Here is a 19,118-nt window from a genome sequence, read left to right on the forward strand (position 1 = left end):
TAATTACACATTTAATAATATAGACCCATAAAACAACTTATTTACAAAAATAAAAATATGTAGCCTTTTTTGGGGTGTATCACATTTTTCAGATTTTGCATGATTCTTACAAAGATGGCTACTTATATCCCTGCAACATAATGTGTTGATGTATTATATGATACTGTATGAAAAGTTGCCCGTCCATCTTCCTGTCTATCACCTGATGATAACTTGAGCATCTATCAATGAATTTGTTAGTAACCTTGTACAGTTGTTAAGTACCATAAAATATGGGTCCGGTTCAATTTGCAGTAAAATCAAAACTGCAGTTTGGCGGATGGAGGAAAATGGTGACCCCTTTACAATGTTTGCATGTGGTTGGATAAGGCTACTTAAAGAGACACTTTCCCTTCACTGCATACTTTCTAATATTTTGGGGATACTGTGAGATGGGTATTTTGAAATGCATGTTAGAAAATATAGACGTTTCATTTTATAAAAAGTTTTATTTTTCCAAGAACGCTATTTTTGTCAGTTTTTGTATACCAAAAGTAGGATAAGAAATTAATATGCTCCGAAAAAGTACTGGTTATAATAAATTTTAGTATTTATTGCATGCCATTGTCCATTACAGGTATCAGGAGTAGGTTACAATCCAAGAGGAGAGGTTGTATGTGATGGAGAGGTTGTCACTGACCACTCTAATCCCTCCATCACTAAAGTTATAGAGGTTGGCTGTATCTGTAATGATGCAGAAATCACACCAGATGGCCTACATGGTAATCCTACAGAGGGAGCTTTGGTAGCTGCAGCATGGAAGGTAGTCTTAAGTCTTGGTGTTACTTTATTTTGATATATCGACTTGTCCTATAATTTGTCAAAATATTGGACTTCAAATAACTTGTATAAAAAACTTTTTCGTCAAAATAAAGTGGAGAACATTTGAAGAAATGTTTATGTCTTGCCTATCTGGTTGATTATGCATAAGTTTTTGTAAGGACCAGGCAAAATGGGAAAAATCAGAAACATGCATGTCAGAAACCCACCAATTTGACAATATGATTTCATTCAGAGATGCTTTCACTATTTGAAAAGACCATTATTTGATATTTGCATCACTGGATTTGCTCAGAAATTTTTCAATTTTTTTGACATAGTTATCTGCTCTTGAAATGGTTTTTTTTTTCAGTGCATTTAAATGAAATAATAATTTAAGGCTCATGGGTTAATCAGTGTTCAAAGACTGTTTCAAAATTCTTTAATCTGTTTCATTAACTGTATTATTGTTGTTAATCTATAAATAAGTATCATGAAGGGGACATGGCAAAAGCAACTTAATTTAAGGGAACTGTATCAAGATTTTTAAAATTTAAACAAGCATTTGAACACTTCAATTGTACTTGAGTTCTTGGTATTCCAGTCGAGTACTCGTGTACTTGTTTACATCCATACTTCGTAAGATTTACAAATATCTGATAAATTACTGTCTGCATGGTTTTTAGAGAGAACTGTACTTTAACATGTTTTATATCATTCTGGTTCCAGCTTAACATCCATAACATAAGAGATTTATACCTGCGACTTGAAGAAATGCCGTTCAATTCTGATACTAAGTACATGGCTGTGAAATGTACACCTAAATATGGAGAGGTTAGTTATTACCATATAAATTTCGATTTCAAGATGTTTTGGGAATTGGCTTAGAAGTTTTATACATGTATACTGACATCTTAACTTTAGATTGTGATGTTTATCTTTTGTCTGCGATCTTTAAGCATGAGATAGTTAACATTTGTCTTTAGTAGGTACAAGTCTACTTTCAAGGGTTCAAGTTAGTGGTAGTCTGAAGTCCAGGCTCCAGAGCCAAAAAATTCAACAAAAAAAAACACTTAAGTCTGAGAATATTCTCAACTCCCATGGTAATCTTGGAAATTAATGACATCACAAACATTTTTTTTTTCAGACTTCAGTAGTTTTGCAAGTTTTGTGGCCTCTATTCCTGATCTAGCCCTTTGAAATTAAATTTTCGCGGGTCCTGGACCTTCAACTCTTTTTAATAACACTTTGGAATTTTGATTTTTCTTAAGTGGATCATTAGTTTTAAGCTTGGAAAAGTCCAGGACCTTCCCAGCTTAATAGATGATTTAAAACATCGACAAAAAATACTGACATGCTTACATGTTATACAAAAGAACTTGTTATTTTTTATAACCTGGTTTTGTACTGTGACATCATTAATGTCAATTAGTCAGCACTCTACAAATATAGAACAGCATTTTGATATTGGTATTTGGACAAGAATACATTATAAATTAAGTATCAGTCTGAAAAATAATCAGGCAGAAGGTGAGTCATGCATGTCAAAAAACACACTGAACTGACTTTAATTTCTTGTTCAGAAACAATTACTTATTACATTACCAGTCTTAGTTTTCTATTTGTTCATTGCGTTTTTTAGAAAAAATACTATATTGTACATTAAATTGACACTTTGCAAGAGTTATTGTTCTTGATTTTGTTTGATTTGGTTGAATTTTGTGGGATGTAAATGCATGATTTCATTCAAAAATGCAGATTTGAATAAAGAAATAATTATGGTTCTGAAAAAAATATAGCATATGTAGACTGAAAGAGCATTGTTTGTTTGGTGGGTTTTTCTACACCATGAATCACTTTAATTGGCAGTGTATGAATTTTATGTGGACTGGTACTTAAAGGAAAATAAAATGATAGGTATTCAATTTTCTATTACTAATTCTTGATGTGAACTATATGTATCTGTAGCAAATAATTTGACTAGCTTTAACCTTTTCTGTCTTCCCATTAATTCATATCAAATATCTAAGACTTTTAAATGATAGTGTATGTACAAAATACATTGATTTTCTCCCTTGTTTTATAAGCAGTACCAATCCTTTATTTTTTGGAAATTTTTGCCATATTTTTAACGCATTGAGAATATATGTTACAGGGGACGGAAATGTGTCATATATCTGGAACTGAAAACTGATCAGAAAAAATTCCCCGGAAGTGAGCAAAGTACCAGGGCCGAGAAATCATGTCTTGATAAATATTTCACTGGCTTCTGTACCTGGTTTTAAAAAATTATGCCTGACATTGGGAATTTTCCTCCTTTCAGGAAACATATTTTTCAACATTTTGGGAAAAGTCTCCAGGGGAAACAGCCTATATTCGGCTTTAATAAAAGGGTAATAAAATCACTGATGGACAGCCTGTTTTTAGAAATAACCTTTCTTGAAATAGTAATCAAGGGAACCAAGATTATAGCAGTAATCAAAATCCAGGGATAAAGACCAGACATGGAAAACAGACATACACAACAAAGAACATAAAGTAACTAAAATCATACATAAAAAGTAACAAATGCAAATGAGCAACTTGGACTCCACTCAAAACTGGTAAGTGTCCTCTGCTTTTCTAGAAACACCCGCTCGAGTTGCTCATGAAAAGTCAAGTTTGGGGTAGACGAAGGATGAAAGGAAAACTACGACATGTTGAACAAATCAGTTTTCATGGCGGAGATGGATAACAAGAAAAGATTGACAAACAGGAATATAAAGACCATCATTTTTTTGCTCTCTCTTGACAGATTTGACTGAATAATAGTATGTTGCAAAAAAAATGCTCGAACAACAGAATCTGAAATACTCACATCTAACAAAATTGTTTTTTTCGTTGTTTTTGAAGTGTTACCATTAATTCCTAGCCATCCTCTTACTGGCATAAAATAGATTTACTGAAAATGATACCCAGCATGAATTGTTTAGAGAGAAAAACTCTAAACACATACATCGAGATAGCACTTGCATGATAGGGTATTCTAACACAGTTTTGTTTGTTCAATGTTGTAGAGAGCATCGTCACAGGTATGGACCAAATTGAGTATTTGTGAAGTAGTCACTTACACAGTTATGCATGCACGTCCTTTAAAGTGTTCATTTCTAATCTTTATTGTCTGTCTTTCTGTTTATTTAGATGTGTTAGTAACTTTTGTAACTTTTAATCATATCTTGAGTATTGTGATAAAATGGTAAATTACATGTACCAAGTCATGGTCATTTTGTAATATTTTAAGTTTTGAAATTGTTGCATGAAATTGGTATGTCTTTTTCCAGATTACAAGTACTGGATGGTTGTATCTTGAACTGGGATCTTCACTGCTTAAATGTTCACTGAATCTAGCATGTCACTTAAAATAAGATATGATTTTGCAAGAAACCAAAAAATGCACACCCATTAATGCAATTTGAATGGAATTGATACTTCATTATAGTGTCTAACCAGTCCATTTCAATTTGCTGTAAAAAAAAATTTCACTTAAAACTTCATACAAGAGTGGAGGTTGGATCTATATCTAAATACTTATTATTATGAACTGTTAAGTGTAAACAATTTTAACAGTCACTTTAGCACATTATATACTTTTTGATGTCAAAAGTATCTAAAATTAGTACCATAACCAGAAAACAAGTGGGGCAGGAAGCTTCCATCCATTGGGACCAATATTCTTCCAAAATATTACTGAAATCCTAAAAAAGAATTTTGAGTATTCCTATGCCTTGTGGATGGAAAGACTGATGATTTTGATGGATAGAAAATGTATTGAATTCATCTTTAATGATTTCTTGGACATGAAATGTTTGTCATCACAATTACTTTCTATTTTTGTCTTCCTAAGATAGCGTTTTATTTGCTTATTATCTTTAACTAGTTTTTTCCTTAGATAGAAACCCTTTTGAGTTACAGCTGGGGCGGATCCAGACACTTTACACATGAAAATAACACATTTTCCAATAAAAAGAGGGGTGCCAGCCACCTGCACCCCCTAGATCAGCCATTGTACAGCTAGATGCTAGTCAGTAATATTCAGAAGAAATTAAATAATTTAGATTTTATCACAATAAATGATTTATCATCTCACTAATAATTATACAATGGTTGCTTATATAGAGGGCATTATCATAATAAATTAACTGGACTGTGATATTGCCTGAAGTGTTTATATGCCCTGAGCCACAGACAAGGGCATTGTCAATGATGAAGGCAATATTACTTCCCAAGAGCAAGCCAATTTATCGATAAGGCCCTCTGCATAAGCAACTAGGTATTGTGTATATTTCACTGAAGAATCTAAAGAGGGCACTATAATGTGATAGTGCCCTCCTGACATTTTAATGCACATTAATGAATACCACATGACCATGTTTTAACTAATTAGAATAACTTATTATTCTTTGATATGAGATAATTCAATGTAGTTCAGTTAGCCCTTTTTTTAAGGGCAACATTTATAGTATGTCTAACACTGTAAGTGGATTGTATTGGCTAATGAAAAGCAGGTTCTGTTTGATGAAGCATTCTTGTCCTAATGTGAATGATATACATGTATCTGCCTTAGAATGTTCATCTACAATTAATCAATCAGTTACCATTATGTAATGTTTATATGATAATTCTCACCTCTTTAATTTGTTTATGGTTGAAATATGGACTGTTGGATTTTTTGTTGTAGATAAAGGAGCACATGTTCTTTGTGAAGGGTGCTTTAGAGAGAATTCTGAACAACTGTAGTAAATACTACAGTCAGGGACATTTGGAAACATTGACAGAGAAGAAAATAAAGGACTATTACCATCAGGCTTCTGTCATGGGCAGCTCTGGACTCAGAGGTATGGTAAATTAAAATATAATGTGAGCAATTTCATCAAAAGTTTTAAGAGTGCCATCTATCATAAATTCATTTACTTTTGTTCTGCAATAACTTTAAGACTAATTTTACATTAACAGCTTTGATGAAATGATATTAGGATTTTTTGGGGGGTAAAAATGAGATTTGCAATATTTTAACTTAAAAACTTCTGAAGGTAGATTTTGTAGACAGTAGAAATCCTACTTGAAGTGACTGAATTTGTTATGTCTGATTTGAATTCATTACTTGGCATTGTATCATTGACAATGGTTAATATGATGCATGTTTTTTCACTTTATTTCTTCAGATAAATTTAGGGTCTGTGGTTTGGTCCCCTTCAGTGAATAAGCAAGTAAATTCATTATTTGGCATTTTATGAATGTGACACCTATTTTTTTTTACTATTTTTATTCAGGAAAAGTTTAGTTATCTTCCTATTTGGTAAATCTCTGGATCCACCAACTGCAGGTCCAAAGTGAAATAAATATGGTCTTCCAGACTTGTGATAATATTGATATCATCTTTATTAACATTGTATTGACTACTTTCAGTTTTAGCATTGGCCTATGGACCCAGTATGAACAACCTGGTGTATGTTGGTATGGTTGGAATCATTGACCCACCAAGGCCTGGGGTAAAAGCAGCCATTGAACAGCTGATCAAAGGGGGTGTTTCTGTTAAAATGTTGACAGGAGACTCAGAAGAAACTGCTAAAGCTATTGGTATGGGTTGATATGTAAATTTTGATGGAAAAATAGACTTTTAAGACTTGAATATATAATACTGATATATGGACATAAGATTTTCTACAGGAATGAATGAAATATTTCGATATTTATTCAAATATTTAGGCAAGGTGATGAAACACGTGAAATAAACAATGAAATTGAAATGTTTCTAATGGTAACAAAATCAAACTCTGGTTAAACCATCTGTTCAGATTATACAATATTAAATAGATTAATTTGTTCGTAAATGCACTTCATTCAAAAGCCTGGTCTAGAGTTGTCCATGTAGTAACTCTTAAAAGCTTGTTTTCTTTTCTACTTACAGCTGCCAGACTAGGTCTTTATACCACAGGAAACAGCTGTCTCTCTGGGAAGGAGATAGAGGAACTGAATGAGATAGATTTGTCTAGAATTATAGATAATATCTCTGTATTGTATAGAACAACACCAAAGAATAAAAATAAAATTATAAGGGTAGGTTTCTTCTATACTACGTATGTCTCTTTACCCTTTATATGTACTGTTTTTGAGACATTATGGAATGCTGGTAACTTCATTTTGTTTATCTGTATGGTTTTTTTTTGGTTGTACTCACTTCTGACTTTGAATTATAATTGCTTTCATTATAAAAATTCAACCTTGTTCAAAAGTCTCTAATGAACTTCATGTATTGATGTAAGTTCTGTATGGTTTTGAAAAATTACAAATTTTCTTCTTTTTGACTTATAGGCCTTAAATTCATAAAAAAAGGATATTACAGTTTTTGAACAGTAACTTGCTTCGATTGATTTTAATTATACCTGTAACTGTTGTTTTTCATTGCTTTCCAAATTTTCATTTCTTCAGGTCCTGAAAATGGGAGGGGCTTGCATATCAAGAGCCTTAGTGCTTGTCTTTATTTGACCATACCATTGAAGAAAAATAAAATTAAGATATAAGCTTTTATGGAAAAAAGTGATATTTAGAATACATACTAGTATCTTTAAAAATTGGAAGTTATAAATATAGTTGCATGGAGTAGTGTCAATTTTACCTTTTTTAAAGCTGCTTGAAAATTGGTACGCGATATAAAAAAAATTGCTCATCATTTTTCAACTTTAACTTGTATTTAGGCATTAAAGAGGAATGGTCATGTAGTTGGAATGACTGGTGATGGAGTGAATGATTCTGTTGCCCTACGTAGTGCTGACATTGGGATAGCTGTCGGTACTGGTACTGACGTATCAAAGGAAGCTGCTGATATGATTCTGGTGGACGATGACTTCTCAGTCACATTGTAAGTATTAATTTAGTTTACCTTCTTTATATTCCCTCTTACATACTGCTAGTTTTAGGCTAAAGAACTTTTTTGGTTCTAAATGAAGTGATTGAATATGATGGAGGTACCATGGAAGGTGAAAAAAAAAACTTTTTACCTCAACTCACTTCCTATTACTTTAAAGTACCAGTCCATATTAAATGCAGATATTACCTAAAGTAGAGGTTTGGAAAAATGCTTATTCAATCTACATATGCTATACTATATTTTTACTTGACAACAGTCCTTTCTGTATTTCGATCTGCTTTTTTAAGAATACCATGCAGTCTTCTCCCACTAAAACTAACAAAATCAAATCAAATCAAGAATGGTAACTCCTACAAAGTACCAAATTTCATACAATTAGATATGTTAAATATAACACCATTACATGCATGGAGATTTACTTCAAGGCTTTTTTTTATTGCAGGTCAGCCATTGAAGAGGGAAAGTCAATATTTTACAATATTAGAAATTTTGTTAGATTTCAGCTAAGCACGTAAGTTACCAAAAACTTTTTTTCACATTTTTAAAGATATTGAATAGAATTATTTTTTTTTTACAATTTGTATGTTTTCTTAATGAATCAAATTGTAGATATTATGTGTACTTTTATAGTTAGATTGTTACTTGAATATCATTCATGCAATACATATGGAGGAGTGAGTAATCAAGGGAACCGAGGTTATAGCGGTAATCAAAAGAATGTAATCCAATGACAAAGACCAGACATGGAAAACAGACATACACAACAAAGAACATAAAGTAACTAAAATCATACATACAAAGTAACAAAAGCAAATGAGCAACTCAGACTCCACTAAAAACTGGGATCATGGACCAGGTGCACCAGTAGGGTAAGCGTTGTTTGTTTCTTTTGATTTTGATACTGAAAATACCATGTGGAATGTCTCGATGAACACGTCGTCGGGATTTCAAATATTCCATGTGACTTTGTCAGTATCAAAATATGAAGTAACTCTTATTCTGTTGATTGGTAATCCAATTTTTTGGACATTTTCATTCATTTTAATGTACATTTATACAGATAGAGAAACATCTGCCAACAAAATCAAAAGAGGAATGATTTCTGATACATGTACAACACAGATTTCTTTTTCAAATATTGAACAATGAATCTCCTATCTAGTACATCACTTGCTATTTCTGATACATGTACAACACATATTACTTATTAAAGTACTGAACAATGAATCTCATATCTAGTTCATCACTTGTTATTTTTACAGGAGTATAGCAGCCTTATCTTTGATAGCTGTGTGTACAGTGGCTAAACTACCAAACCCACTCAATGCCATGCAGATATTGTGGATCAATATCATCATGGATGGACCTCCTGCTCAAAGGTACTGGTATAAGATAAAAAAGGTTTTAAATAAGTATCCTGTGTCATGTCTAATAATAGACCTTGGAAATTTTAGTTCAGAGTTCTTTAGAAGAGTTTGTTTAGTTAATTTTGGCTGACAAAAATGTTTGGACTGATAAAAAATAGTATTTTTTTTACACATTTTATTAGTCAGAATGATTAAGTATTCCAAATGACTGAAGTGGAAAACAGGTTTAAATCTCTGAGGGCTAAAGGTCAACATGTAGGAATCGATCATTAAATATTTAAAGTACCGGTACACTTAGGAATATTTCACATGATTTTCATCTGAATTGAACAAATGTATTTTGTAATGAAGAAATTACATGAAATTCTTGTAAAACAGGCCTTCACAAATTTTTATTGAAAAATTTCATAAATTTGTATTTATTTCATGTGAATTATATACCAAGGTCTATTAACAGGAATTCTACATTATACCTGTATAAACTACTGCAAATAATAGTAGATTTTGCAAATAGAAAAATGAATTAAGCAAATGTTATGAATTCTATAAAAGGAGAATGAATTTGAAAAATATGAACATGGGTGCTGTAGAACACACAGATTTAACGAGTATGCAGAACTTGTTCTTTGCATGAATAATTACATATTGATTTTTCACAATAACGAATTGATTATCCTGTTTATCATAAAGTTTTTTTTCCATAATTTATTGCTATTTTCAACATAAATTTTAAATTTTGTGATCAGCAGATTGATATTTGTGTTTTGAAGTTGTTGCTGGAGAAAGTCGGAGTGAAATTAACAATATTTAACAACACAGGGAACATTTATTAATTCACTGCTATCTATTTAATAAATAATGATAATACTTCATGGGTTTCTCCAGAATTTAAATTTTCAAATTTTTTACAGTCTTGGAGTTGAACCAGTAGACCATGACGTGATAAAACAACCACCAAGAAAGGTCAAGGATCCTATCATAACAAAATCATTAATCATCAATATATTGATATCTGCCTGTATTATAGTATCTGGTACACTATGGGTATTTTGGCGAGAGGTAAATATCATCATAAATATACTGATAATAGTATCTAGTACACTATCAGTATTTTGGCAAGCTTTGTATATTGTATAATAGAAATTTAAGATGTACATTCAGATGTTGCATGAAAATTGAATTTAAAAGAAGTATTTAGATCTAAGCAATCTTTGAACAGTCAATTTAGTAATTATTATTTGCATTCATTACTGTGATAAAAAATTTTGGAATATCAAGCAAAATCCTGCATTAGCAGTGTAAAGATTACAAATCAGATAGAAAAAGATTTATAAAAATGTGTTTCTCCCTTTTTTGCTCAAATCAACTTAAAATGTAAATTTTCCATGATTGCTTTTACTATTCAGTCTCACTTGTAGCACATCTTTACAAAATTTCAATTTCACGGTAAATCAATCACCAGGCAATTTTTAGAGTAATGTATGTGTTCAATCTTTTAAAATAAGATTGTACGATTTTGTGTTGTGTTGACCACTCGTTATTGGATAAAACTGTTCAAATAACCAAAGCAGCAATATGCAAATGAAGATGATACATAGATAATCCATCTGCTATTGCTGAAAATATTTTAATGAACAATATGCAATGACCATAAAAGGAAAATCCATCCACCAATGATAACAATAGTTGCAGAATCTGTATATTATTCAGTAATTTGTCAATGATGTTAATACTAATATAGGCTCTATATGAAAAAACACACGCTAAGTATACATGTTGAAACAATTTGACGTGAATTACGTAACGAAGATTGTTCAATCACGCCAGCGACCATTGTGTACATTTCAATCATTTCACCTGGACGCCAAGACAAAAACAGATTTTACCTCATAACCACCAAATGACTTCTAAAAAAAAACTAAGAAATATAGTTTGATGCAAAGATTAATTTATTTCCCCATAACGTAGATTAACACAATTGTACAAAGCTCCTGTAACTGTCTATGATTATTTAGACAGCCAGTAGATCTGTTGGAGGGATTTGGCTGATGCCTCACCCACTAACAGATTCTACTTACTGTCTAAATAACCAGACAGTCACCTGGGAGCTTAAAACTTATATTGTGCAATTCTACTTAATGGCATTCATTTTATTTTTTTTTTTTTCAGATGAGTGATAATAAGATCACCCCTCGTGATACAACAATGACATTTACATGTTTTGTTTTCTTTGATATGTTTAATGCATTAAGTTGTCGATCTCAGGTAAGTTGTAAGATTTGCATTTTATCAGTTAGTATGTTTAATCTTAAAACTCATCCAGTGATCTCCCTAGGGCCATGTAGCATCACATTGCCCTAATGCTATATTTTGTACTAGGATGCTATCCAAAAAGAACTTCCCATAGGGTCCAATGTAAATGTGATGTTATAATTTTTAGATGCAAGATGCTTTATTGAATTCCAGAGGTTACCAGTGTGCTATCTTTAAATCTTAGGGAGATCACTGTCACTCATACTTTGTTCATATCTCTACTTGTCTTTAAATATTTTTTTTTCAAAATTCAAAACTAATATTTAGATAAATATGAATAAAAATGATTTTTACACCATAATCAAAATACAAGGAACGATAAATTATAATTTAACCTCTAAACAAAACCCAACAAAAGAACATGAACTTAAGGAGGTAGATCTAGGGTAACCAAAACCGCGCCGATTGAAACTAGAATTGTCTTGGTTCACACGATTTTTGGTGGCAGCGATTTCTGCGGCGGCACAAAGGTTGTCTAAAGTGTCTCCTTTAAATTGAGTTGTGTTTTTCTTTAAACACTTAAATAAGTTAGCGGTCTCATTGTCAAATTGTCCTTTAACCACTAATCCTGCGTATTCGGATTGCAAATAGTTCATCTGAGCCACTAAGACGGTGTAAAGTTTACCCAGTTCCGGATTTCGATCGATTACGCGTTCAGCTAGTGAGGCAAGTAACTTTAAAGAGTTCTCCGTGTATCTAGCACATTTTGAAATGGTCCCCAAGTGAGCTTGATCAGGGCGTTTGATGCCAGATTTAGAGTCAATTAATTTTAGATGACTAGGGAGTTTAACTTTCACAAGAGAGTCTCTGATAACTTCGAAGTCTCTTTGATAATCAACGTTAGGGTTGGAGCCACCAGAATCAATTTCAGGTGGGACAACTGTATGATCATGCCGGCCAAAAGATGGAGAAAATGGCGGGTCTTGAAGGCCACTCGGTTGAGGGGAATTTCTGGACCTATCGCGGTCAAGTCTATCTAATCTTTTATGGCACAACTCTTGTTCAATTTGTAAGTTATTTATCGACTGTTGTAAGACCTCTAAACTCTGTAGAATAGCGATGTTGTAAGATGTTTCTGTCGGGACGCCACCTTTGGCCATGCCACTTGAATGTGCACAATTTTGGCAAAGACAATACAGGTTTACGACAATTGATGTCGTAAACTGATAATGTCGTAAAATTATTCGTGTGACTACAGATTATAACTCTTGAAATCAGTGATATCTTTGTATCATATTCAATTTCACCAAAGCCTTTCAAGCTTTCCTTTAAAATAAAGTAAAATCAGTCCAAGTTACTATGATGCTTACATGAGATTGATGTAAAATGGTGATTAAAAACATTCCAATGGTTTGTAAGAGTTGTGTCCCTTATCCTAGGTCTACCTCCTTTATTTTGTATGGCTTTATCATCTTTTTTTTAAAACGCTCCCACTTAAACCACCTCAACAAGTTGTTGTAAATAATATCAATGTCCTCTACATACTGTGTCCATTTTGTCATGAAAGTTAGTTTTCTTTTTCATTTCAGACAAAATCTGCCTTTCAAGTAGGTTTATTTACCAATAAAATGTTTGTGATAGCTGTGGGAGGCTCTATAATTGGCCAGTTACTTGTGATATATTTCCCACCATTACAAGCAGTTTTTCAAACAGAAGCTCTTTATTATACAGGTAGGTGTACGGTGGACAAACTTGTTTTTTTGGGTTTCTGATTTCCTTGGTTTTCATGGATTTTGTTTAATATAGATAAGAATGTTATTCTTGTAAATAATGTGTATCATATTTTAATAGATAAAATTCACATTGTAGAATTTTCCCTTTTGAGTTTATCATACTCAAATTTATTTAAAATCACATTACATTATGTTGAGTTATATGGTATTTGCACATTCAAATACTGAGTGGAATAAACAGTAAATAGGGTTTGTAAGTGTCGTTCTAGTTTCAATTTCCCTTCCAGAATTGTCGATGTAGAATGTTTTAGAATCCGTAAACCAACCTGTGTTTTATCGTTTACTTCTGGGAAATCGAAATGCTGTATTACAATACAAAATCTTCTATTTTATGCTTTTCTTAACATTTTTATCTTGTAGAATTAGATATTTGTCATTTTTTATCATTATTTTTACACAAAAAAATGTTTTGCTTTTGATATTGAACCCAATGATATGTTAATGATAAATCTTGATGCATTTGAATGATAGATGAGGACCCATTCTCATGAAACCAAGGAGTTACATGATGAGACTTACATAGCCTATTGACTGGTTGTTCACTTATACATGTATTATTACATGTATATTAAAAGCCTATATTGCAATCACCTTGTATGTTTGTCCATCCATTACACTTTTTGTGACAGATTTCTCAGTTTCTACTGGAGGGAATGCGTTGATATTTAGACCATTGCTTTCTTATGAAGACTAGTAGCTTGTCTCCCCTTTTCAGGTTCGTCGCTCATCTACTTCCTGTTTCCGATCGACTTAGTAGATTTTTAGGTGCTGAATAATGGAAATCTTCAGTTAGGTTCTATTGCAGGAAATGCTTAGATATTTAGTTTATTGCTTCTGCATGATGACTTACACTGTGTCTCCCTTTCCCAGCTTTGACTGAATTGGTTGAGTGGGGGTATCCCTAGCATGGTGTAGCCTGCAACATCATGATTTTTTTTCAATTCCAGCAAGTGAATAATGCTTTTTCAAAAAAAAGAAGAAAACTTCAAACAACATTGATTGTATAACCTTTGAAGTAACATAGATGTAACTTATATCCTCTTCAGAAATAATATACGAGGAACAACAGGGAAGCGAAGATTGACAAAATCTGAAGTAATAAATACAAGTAGTAAAGTAAAATATCTTAATGGTAAAGTACCGATTTGTATAAGTGGATATATGCATATCCGTTGAAAAAAAACTTCCATGTCTATATGTTGCTGGGAAATTCATTTAAATGTAAATTAAAAGGTCATCAGATTGTACCTTATTTTTCTCAATATGTTTTTTTTTTTTTTCAGATTTTATTTTCCTCATACTACTAACATCAAGTGTGTTTGTTGTGTCAGAAATTAGAAAATTTTTATTCAGGAAGAGGGGTAGGACAACTTTTGATGATGAAAAAGATGTCTACTTCATGGTGTGACCTCAGTTAAAGACTTGAACCTTTTGTTATAGGATAAATATATTTTTAAGGCATTCCATATCACCTGTTTTAGTAGATCATACACCACTGCCTGTTGTGATTTCTTTATTTCTCTGATTCAAATGAGGGGGTATAATATTTTATATAATTATGTATTTTTAAGGATGCAGGAATTACAACCTGTTGCACTTTCTTAATATTCAAATGTTGATATAAACAATTGGTACTGAATTAGCTTTACATGATTTATTTCTAAAGGACTAGGTATTGTACATCACAATTTTTGCCTATCTTAGTTCTGAACCTTTTCTCATTTATATTGCATTTTGTCACTTTCAGTGGTAATCTAACAGTTTGTTAATCAAATCTATCGAATGTGAATTTTCGATTAAGTAGCAGTCTTTCTAAAAAATCAGAGAAGGAGGTGATTTGTGCATGTCAGAAACCCACAGAATTCACTTTTTATTTCAAATTCAGAAATAGTTGAAGATCACATAATCAGTCTCAGTTTGTCATTTGATTGTTGCGCTTTTGAGATAAAAAAATGAAATTGGCACTTAACAAGATTCATTGTTCTTGATTTAAGGAGGTAGACCTAAGGTAAGAGACACAACTCTTACAAATCATTGGAACGTTTGTATTAACCATTTTACATCAATCTCATGTAAGCATCAAAGTAACTTGGACTGGTTTAAAGATTTAAGGTCTAGGCCTAGGTCTACCTCTGTTAGAGGAAGATGAATATATGGTTTTTAAAAAAAAAATAAGGATCTGTAAGCAGAAAAGACTATATTTATATCAAGTTATTAGCATATGAAGACCGAAAAAAACATAATTTGTTTGGTGGGTTTTTCAGAACCATGAAACACCTCTACCATTGACAGTGTCTGAATTTTATATGGAGTGGTACATTGTACTTAAGTAAACATGGATTTTTTCAGTTCATGTCTCATTTTATTTTGGTCAGACAGGGTAAAATATTTGTAGACATGTTTTTTTTTTTGAGAACTGCTAATCATGTAGTAATTATTTTTTCCTTTACCTCATCACATTAAAATGTGGCATTTGTGTCTTAGGACCAAATACATGTATCATTAAGTACAGTACTATTTTTATTTTGATTTGTATTTTCATAATGAATATCATGATGACTTCTTTACTGCTGTAAATTTTGTTTTTGATATTGTCCTTACTGAATAATATATCATTACACCATCACCCTGCTGCCTCCAGTGCTGTTAACCAGATGAACCTAATAATTCATTTATCTTTTTATGCAATATTTTTAATGATATCAAAAACCAACATAATACCTGTGTGTTGCTCAGTGTAGGTATTCTCCTGTTACCATTAAAAGTTATGTTAATGTACATAAAATATTGTTACATGTACTAATTGCACATTACTTGTTGAAAAATTCCCCAATTTAGGGCTAACCTGTTAAGAAGTGTGTCCATGTAACAAGTAGGCAGTGGGTGGCACATTATAAATTTTGTTTTCAAAAATATTCACCCATTTCATTTCACAGATGCATCATTTTTCTATGTTGAAAGTTGGTTTTTGATTAACTTCAGTGGTTAAAGAGAAATAAATACCATAGAAAGCTTTGAAATTCTTTGAAGAAAGGGAGATAACTCTTTAATTTGAGCAAAATTTGGTTACTTTGTTAGGGAACTTAAAATTCATTTTCTGAGTCATAGATTGTTCATTTAATGAAATATTTTATACTATTTGACGTACATATGATATGAACACTATATTGGAACGAAAAATTCAGTGGGATAAAATTTACCCTGTGCCAACCATATCATAGGATCTGCCTGATTTTTACATGGACAGTCTCTTAACACATTTGTTCTTGTTCTAACAGCCATGTTTGTTAATGTTTATGGTTTGCCAATACAAGTACATGGACTTATTTATCTCTTTATGTATTTTGCTGTTATGAGGAAATGAAATTCTTCTCCAGTACTTCTTTGAGACACTTAAGTGGATGTCCACGCAAAAACCAGATAGTGGGTTGCACATAATACAATAATTTTGTTTTCAAAAAAATTTCATCTATTAAATATCACAAATGCATCCTTTTTCAAAGTTGAATGTTGTTTTTTATTAAATGCAACAATTAAACAGAAAATGATTACATAGATAGCATTGAAATTCATGGAAAAGGGAAAAAACTTTAATTTTTGTGCGAAATTTGGTTGCTTTGTTAGGGAACTTTAAAATCATTTCACGAGCCATCCGTTGTCCTTAAAAAACCTTTTTACTATTTGACGTACATATGATATGAACATTATATGGGAACGACAAATTCAGTGGGATAAAATTTACTATTTGCCAACCATATCTCAAGAACTGCCTGATTTTACATGGACAACCTCTTAAAATATAAAAAATTTCCTACCATCCCTTTAATGATAACTGACAAGATTCTAACAGTTAACTAGAAGTGGCCTTTGATTTAAAAAAAATGTTTGATACTAGTAATTTATGAATGTCTTGATGTGAGTGATTTATTATGTAATTCGTTGAATTAATTCCCTTGTCAAAGTTGGCGTAGTATATTTGATTATTGTCATAACTTTAGTTAAGTCAACTCACCCTAATATTTAAATTATCATTATTTACTGTGTGTGATGATAACAATAGTTGTAGAAGTTTCCCTATTAAACAGTCTCAGTCTAACTGGTCTAAAACAAAATACTGATAAGAACAAGCAACTTGTAGCCTTCCTCATAGCCTTCCGCATGGCATCAAGGGACCAAAAGGCTAAGCATAATACTGTAGCTGGGTTCAGTGGATTTTTTTTATATGTAAGTGGGATATTTTTCTGGAAATGTATTTTACAAAATAGAAATAACCCGTTAAGATTAATATTGTAATGTAGGGATTTTGCATTTTACATAACATTTATTGGTGGTATTTAATCACATTTCTTTCCATCTGTCCCAGTTCCTTATTTTTCTCAAAGAAAAAAGATAGCTGAGAAATCAGATCAAAACAAATACATTATTTGAAGTATCATCTTCAATGAAGAATTTTCTGCTTTACACTTAGTATGAATTATATTTTATGATGTGGTACTTGATTGGAAAAATAGTTGCATTATTGAGAACTGATATCGTCTAGTGAACTCACCAAGCTGTTTCAGGATGGAACCTGCAATATTTTATGAGATCTCAATAATTTTTTTAGAATTGAACTATTTTCTACTAGTAATAAAAATTGGCAAGTCAACTAAAGTTTTTCATGACATGTAACGGTAATTGTTAGATAGAAGTAACCTGTGGTAAATTATGATTGATGTATTCTATTCAGTACACATACACAGCCAAATGTGTCACATTTGATAATCACATGGTAATCATATGATATTCAACATATGATAGTTGTATGATTACCATAGTATGTTAATTTTGGCTTGAAAACATGACAGTCATGTGAGAAACATATAATTATTATATGATAATCATATGGTGCTTGGTTCGCATGATAAACATATGATGCAAACCATGTGATTGTCATATGTTGCTCATTTGCTTGTGTATATTTACTGTAAATGCAGCTTCTTAAAAACATCCACTCATAAAAGACTTATCAAGTTGTTGTCTGAGGTTAATGTGAAGACATTATGACCCAAGTATGTCCAAGACAATTTGAAATTTCTACTCTCTTCCAATGTGACCTCCAATATTGTTATATCCTCTAGGAGTGGGCAGATAAGTGGGAGCCACATTTAAGATTTAAAACATTAGTTATTTAGACAACCATTGATTGCAGATTATGGGGTTATTGTATTGTTTTATTTAGTTTGTGATAATGTGTATTGATGAGAAGTGTAATTGATTTACACATAAAATCTATTTATTGATGGTTTGTTATAAAAATGTTTCCTTTTCTTTCAGAGGAAGAAAATAAATATTTTTTATAAAACTGAATGGAAGTTATTTATTACATCCATGCACTCAATATATTTTTGTCTCCGTGGTTTTGTTTATATATATTTTGGCCTGGAGTGAGATTGTGACTGCTAAGATTTAATCCAACTCACCATCTGTTCTTTCGAAGCTTTTAGAATAATTTTGACCAAACTTGGTACATTCGGAATGGACAACTTAAAAGCCTATTTTTTGAGGTCAAAAGTCATAGGCACATGATCATTTTTTACGGTACATGTATATAAACATGTAACAACTCTAAATTGACCTTCAGTAGATTTTCATAGAAATCTTAGATCTCAAACAAGCAATAGCCTGCAGGAAATATAGCTTCCTATATTGTAACAAGTGATTACCAGAAATGTAATGATCCACTTGTTATATTACAAGTTGTTTTGATGATGTCATGGAATTCCAACCATTCTTCTGCTGTGAAAGAAAAAAAATCAAATGCCAGATAGTATTTACACAAAGGGTCAAAGATAGTTTAATATGCTGGAAATTAGAGGAAACATGTTCACTTTCAACACTGAAGTGTCAGTCCCTGTAAGAATCAGGCAGTCAGTGAAACATGGTATGCTGGACCATTGAGTTACAATTTCATTGAAATGCATCAAAAATGAACATTTCAAGGGTAGATAACTCGTTCAA

At 31.8% G+C, this 19,118-nt stretch overlaps 1 protein-coding gene across 6 annotated transcripts in view; it reads left to right on the top strand.

Moving 5' to 3' along the window:
* The window catches only part of LOC148617749 (calcium-transporting ATPase type 2C member 1-like), a 29,104-nt gene extending 10,637 nt beyond the window's left edge, over positions 1-18,467 (top strand). For 3 of the 6 annotated variants that reach the window (XM_088585284.1, XM_088585285.1, XM_088585282.1), the window contains exons 12-24: positions 617-802; positions 1,528-1,632; positions 3,855-3,869; positions 5,516-5,672; positions 6,244-6,414; positions 6,746-6,894; positions 7,533-7,696; positions 8,148-8,216; positions 8,968-9,084; positions 9,984-10,131; positions 11,242-11,337; positions 12,915-13,056; positions 14,402-18,467. In XM_088585284.1, the coding sequence (XP_088441410.1) occupies positions 617-802; positions 1,528-1,632; positions 3,855-3,869; positions 5,516-5,672; positions 6,244-6,414; positions 6,746-6,894; positions 7,533-7,696; positions 8,148-8,216; positions 8,968-9,084; positions 9,984-10,131; positions 11,242-11,337; positions 12,915-13,056; positions 14,402-14,526 (1,644 nt within the window). In that variant the 3' untranslated portion in view covers positions 14,527-18,467. The remainder of the gene's footprint in view (positions 1-616; positions 803-1,527; positions 1,633-3,854; positions 3,870-5,515; positions 5,673-6,243; positions 6,415-6,745; positions 6,895-7,532; positions 7,697-8,147; positions 8,217-8,967; positions 9,085-9,983; positions 10,132-11,241; positions 11,338-12,914; positions 13,057-14,401) is intronic. The other 3 variants (XM_088585288.1, XM_088585287.1, XM_088585283.1) reach the window with 1 other exon arrangement.
* Positions 18,468-19,118: the final 651 nt, after the last annotated feature.

This window comes from Perna viridis, chromosome 5, assembly GCF_037379345.1.
Source record: "Perna viridis isolate PV_CMFRI_1.1 ecotype Kerala chromosome 5, ASM3737934v1, whole genome shotgun sequence".
NCBI lineage: Eukaryota > Metazoa > Mollusca > Bivalvia > Mytilida > Mytilidae > Perna > Perna viridis.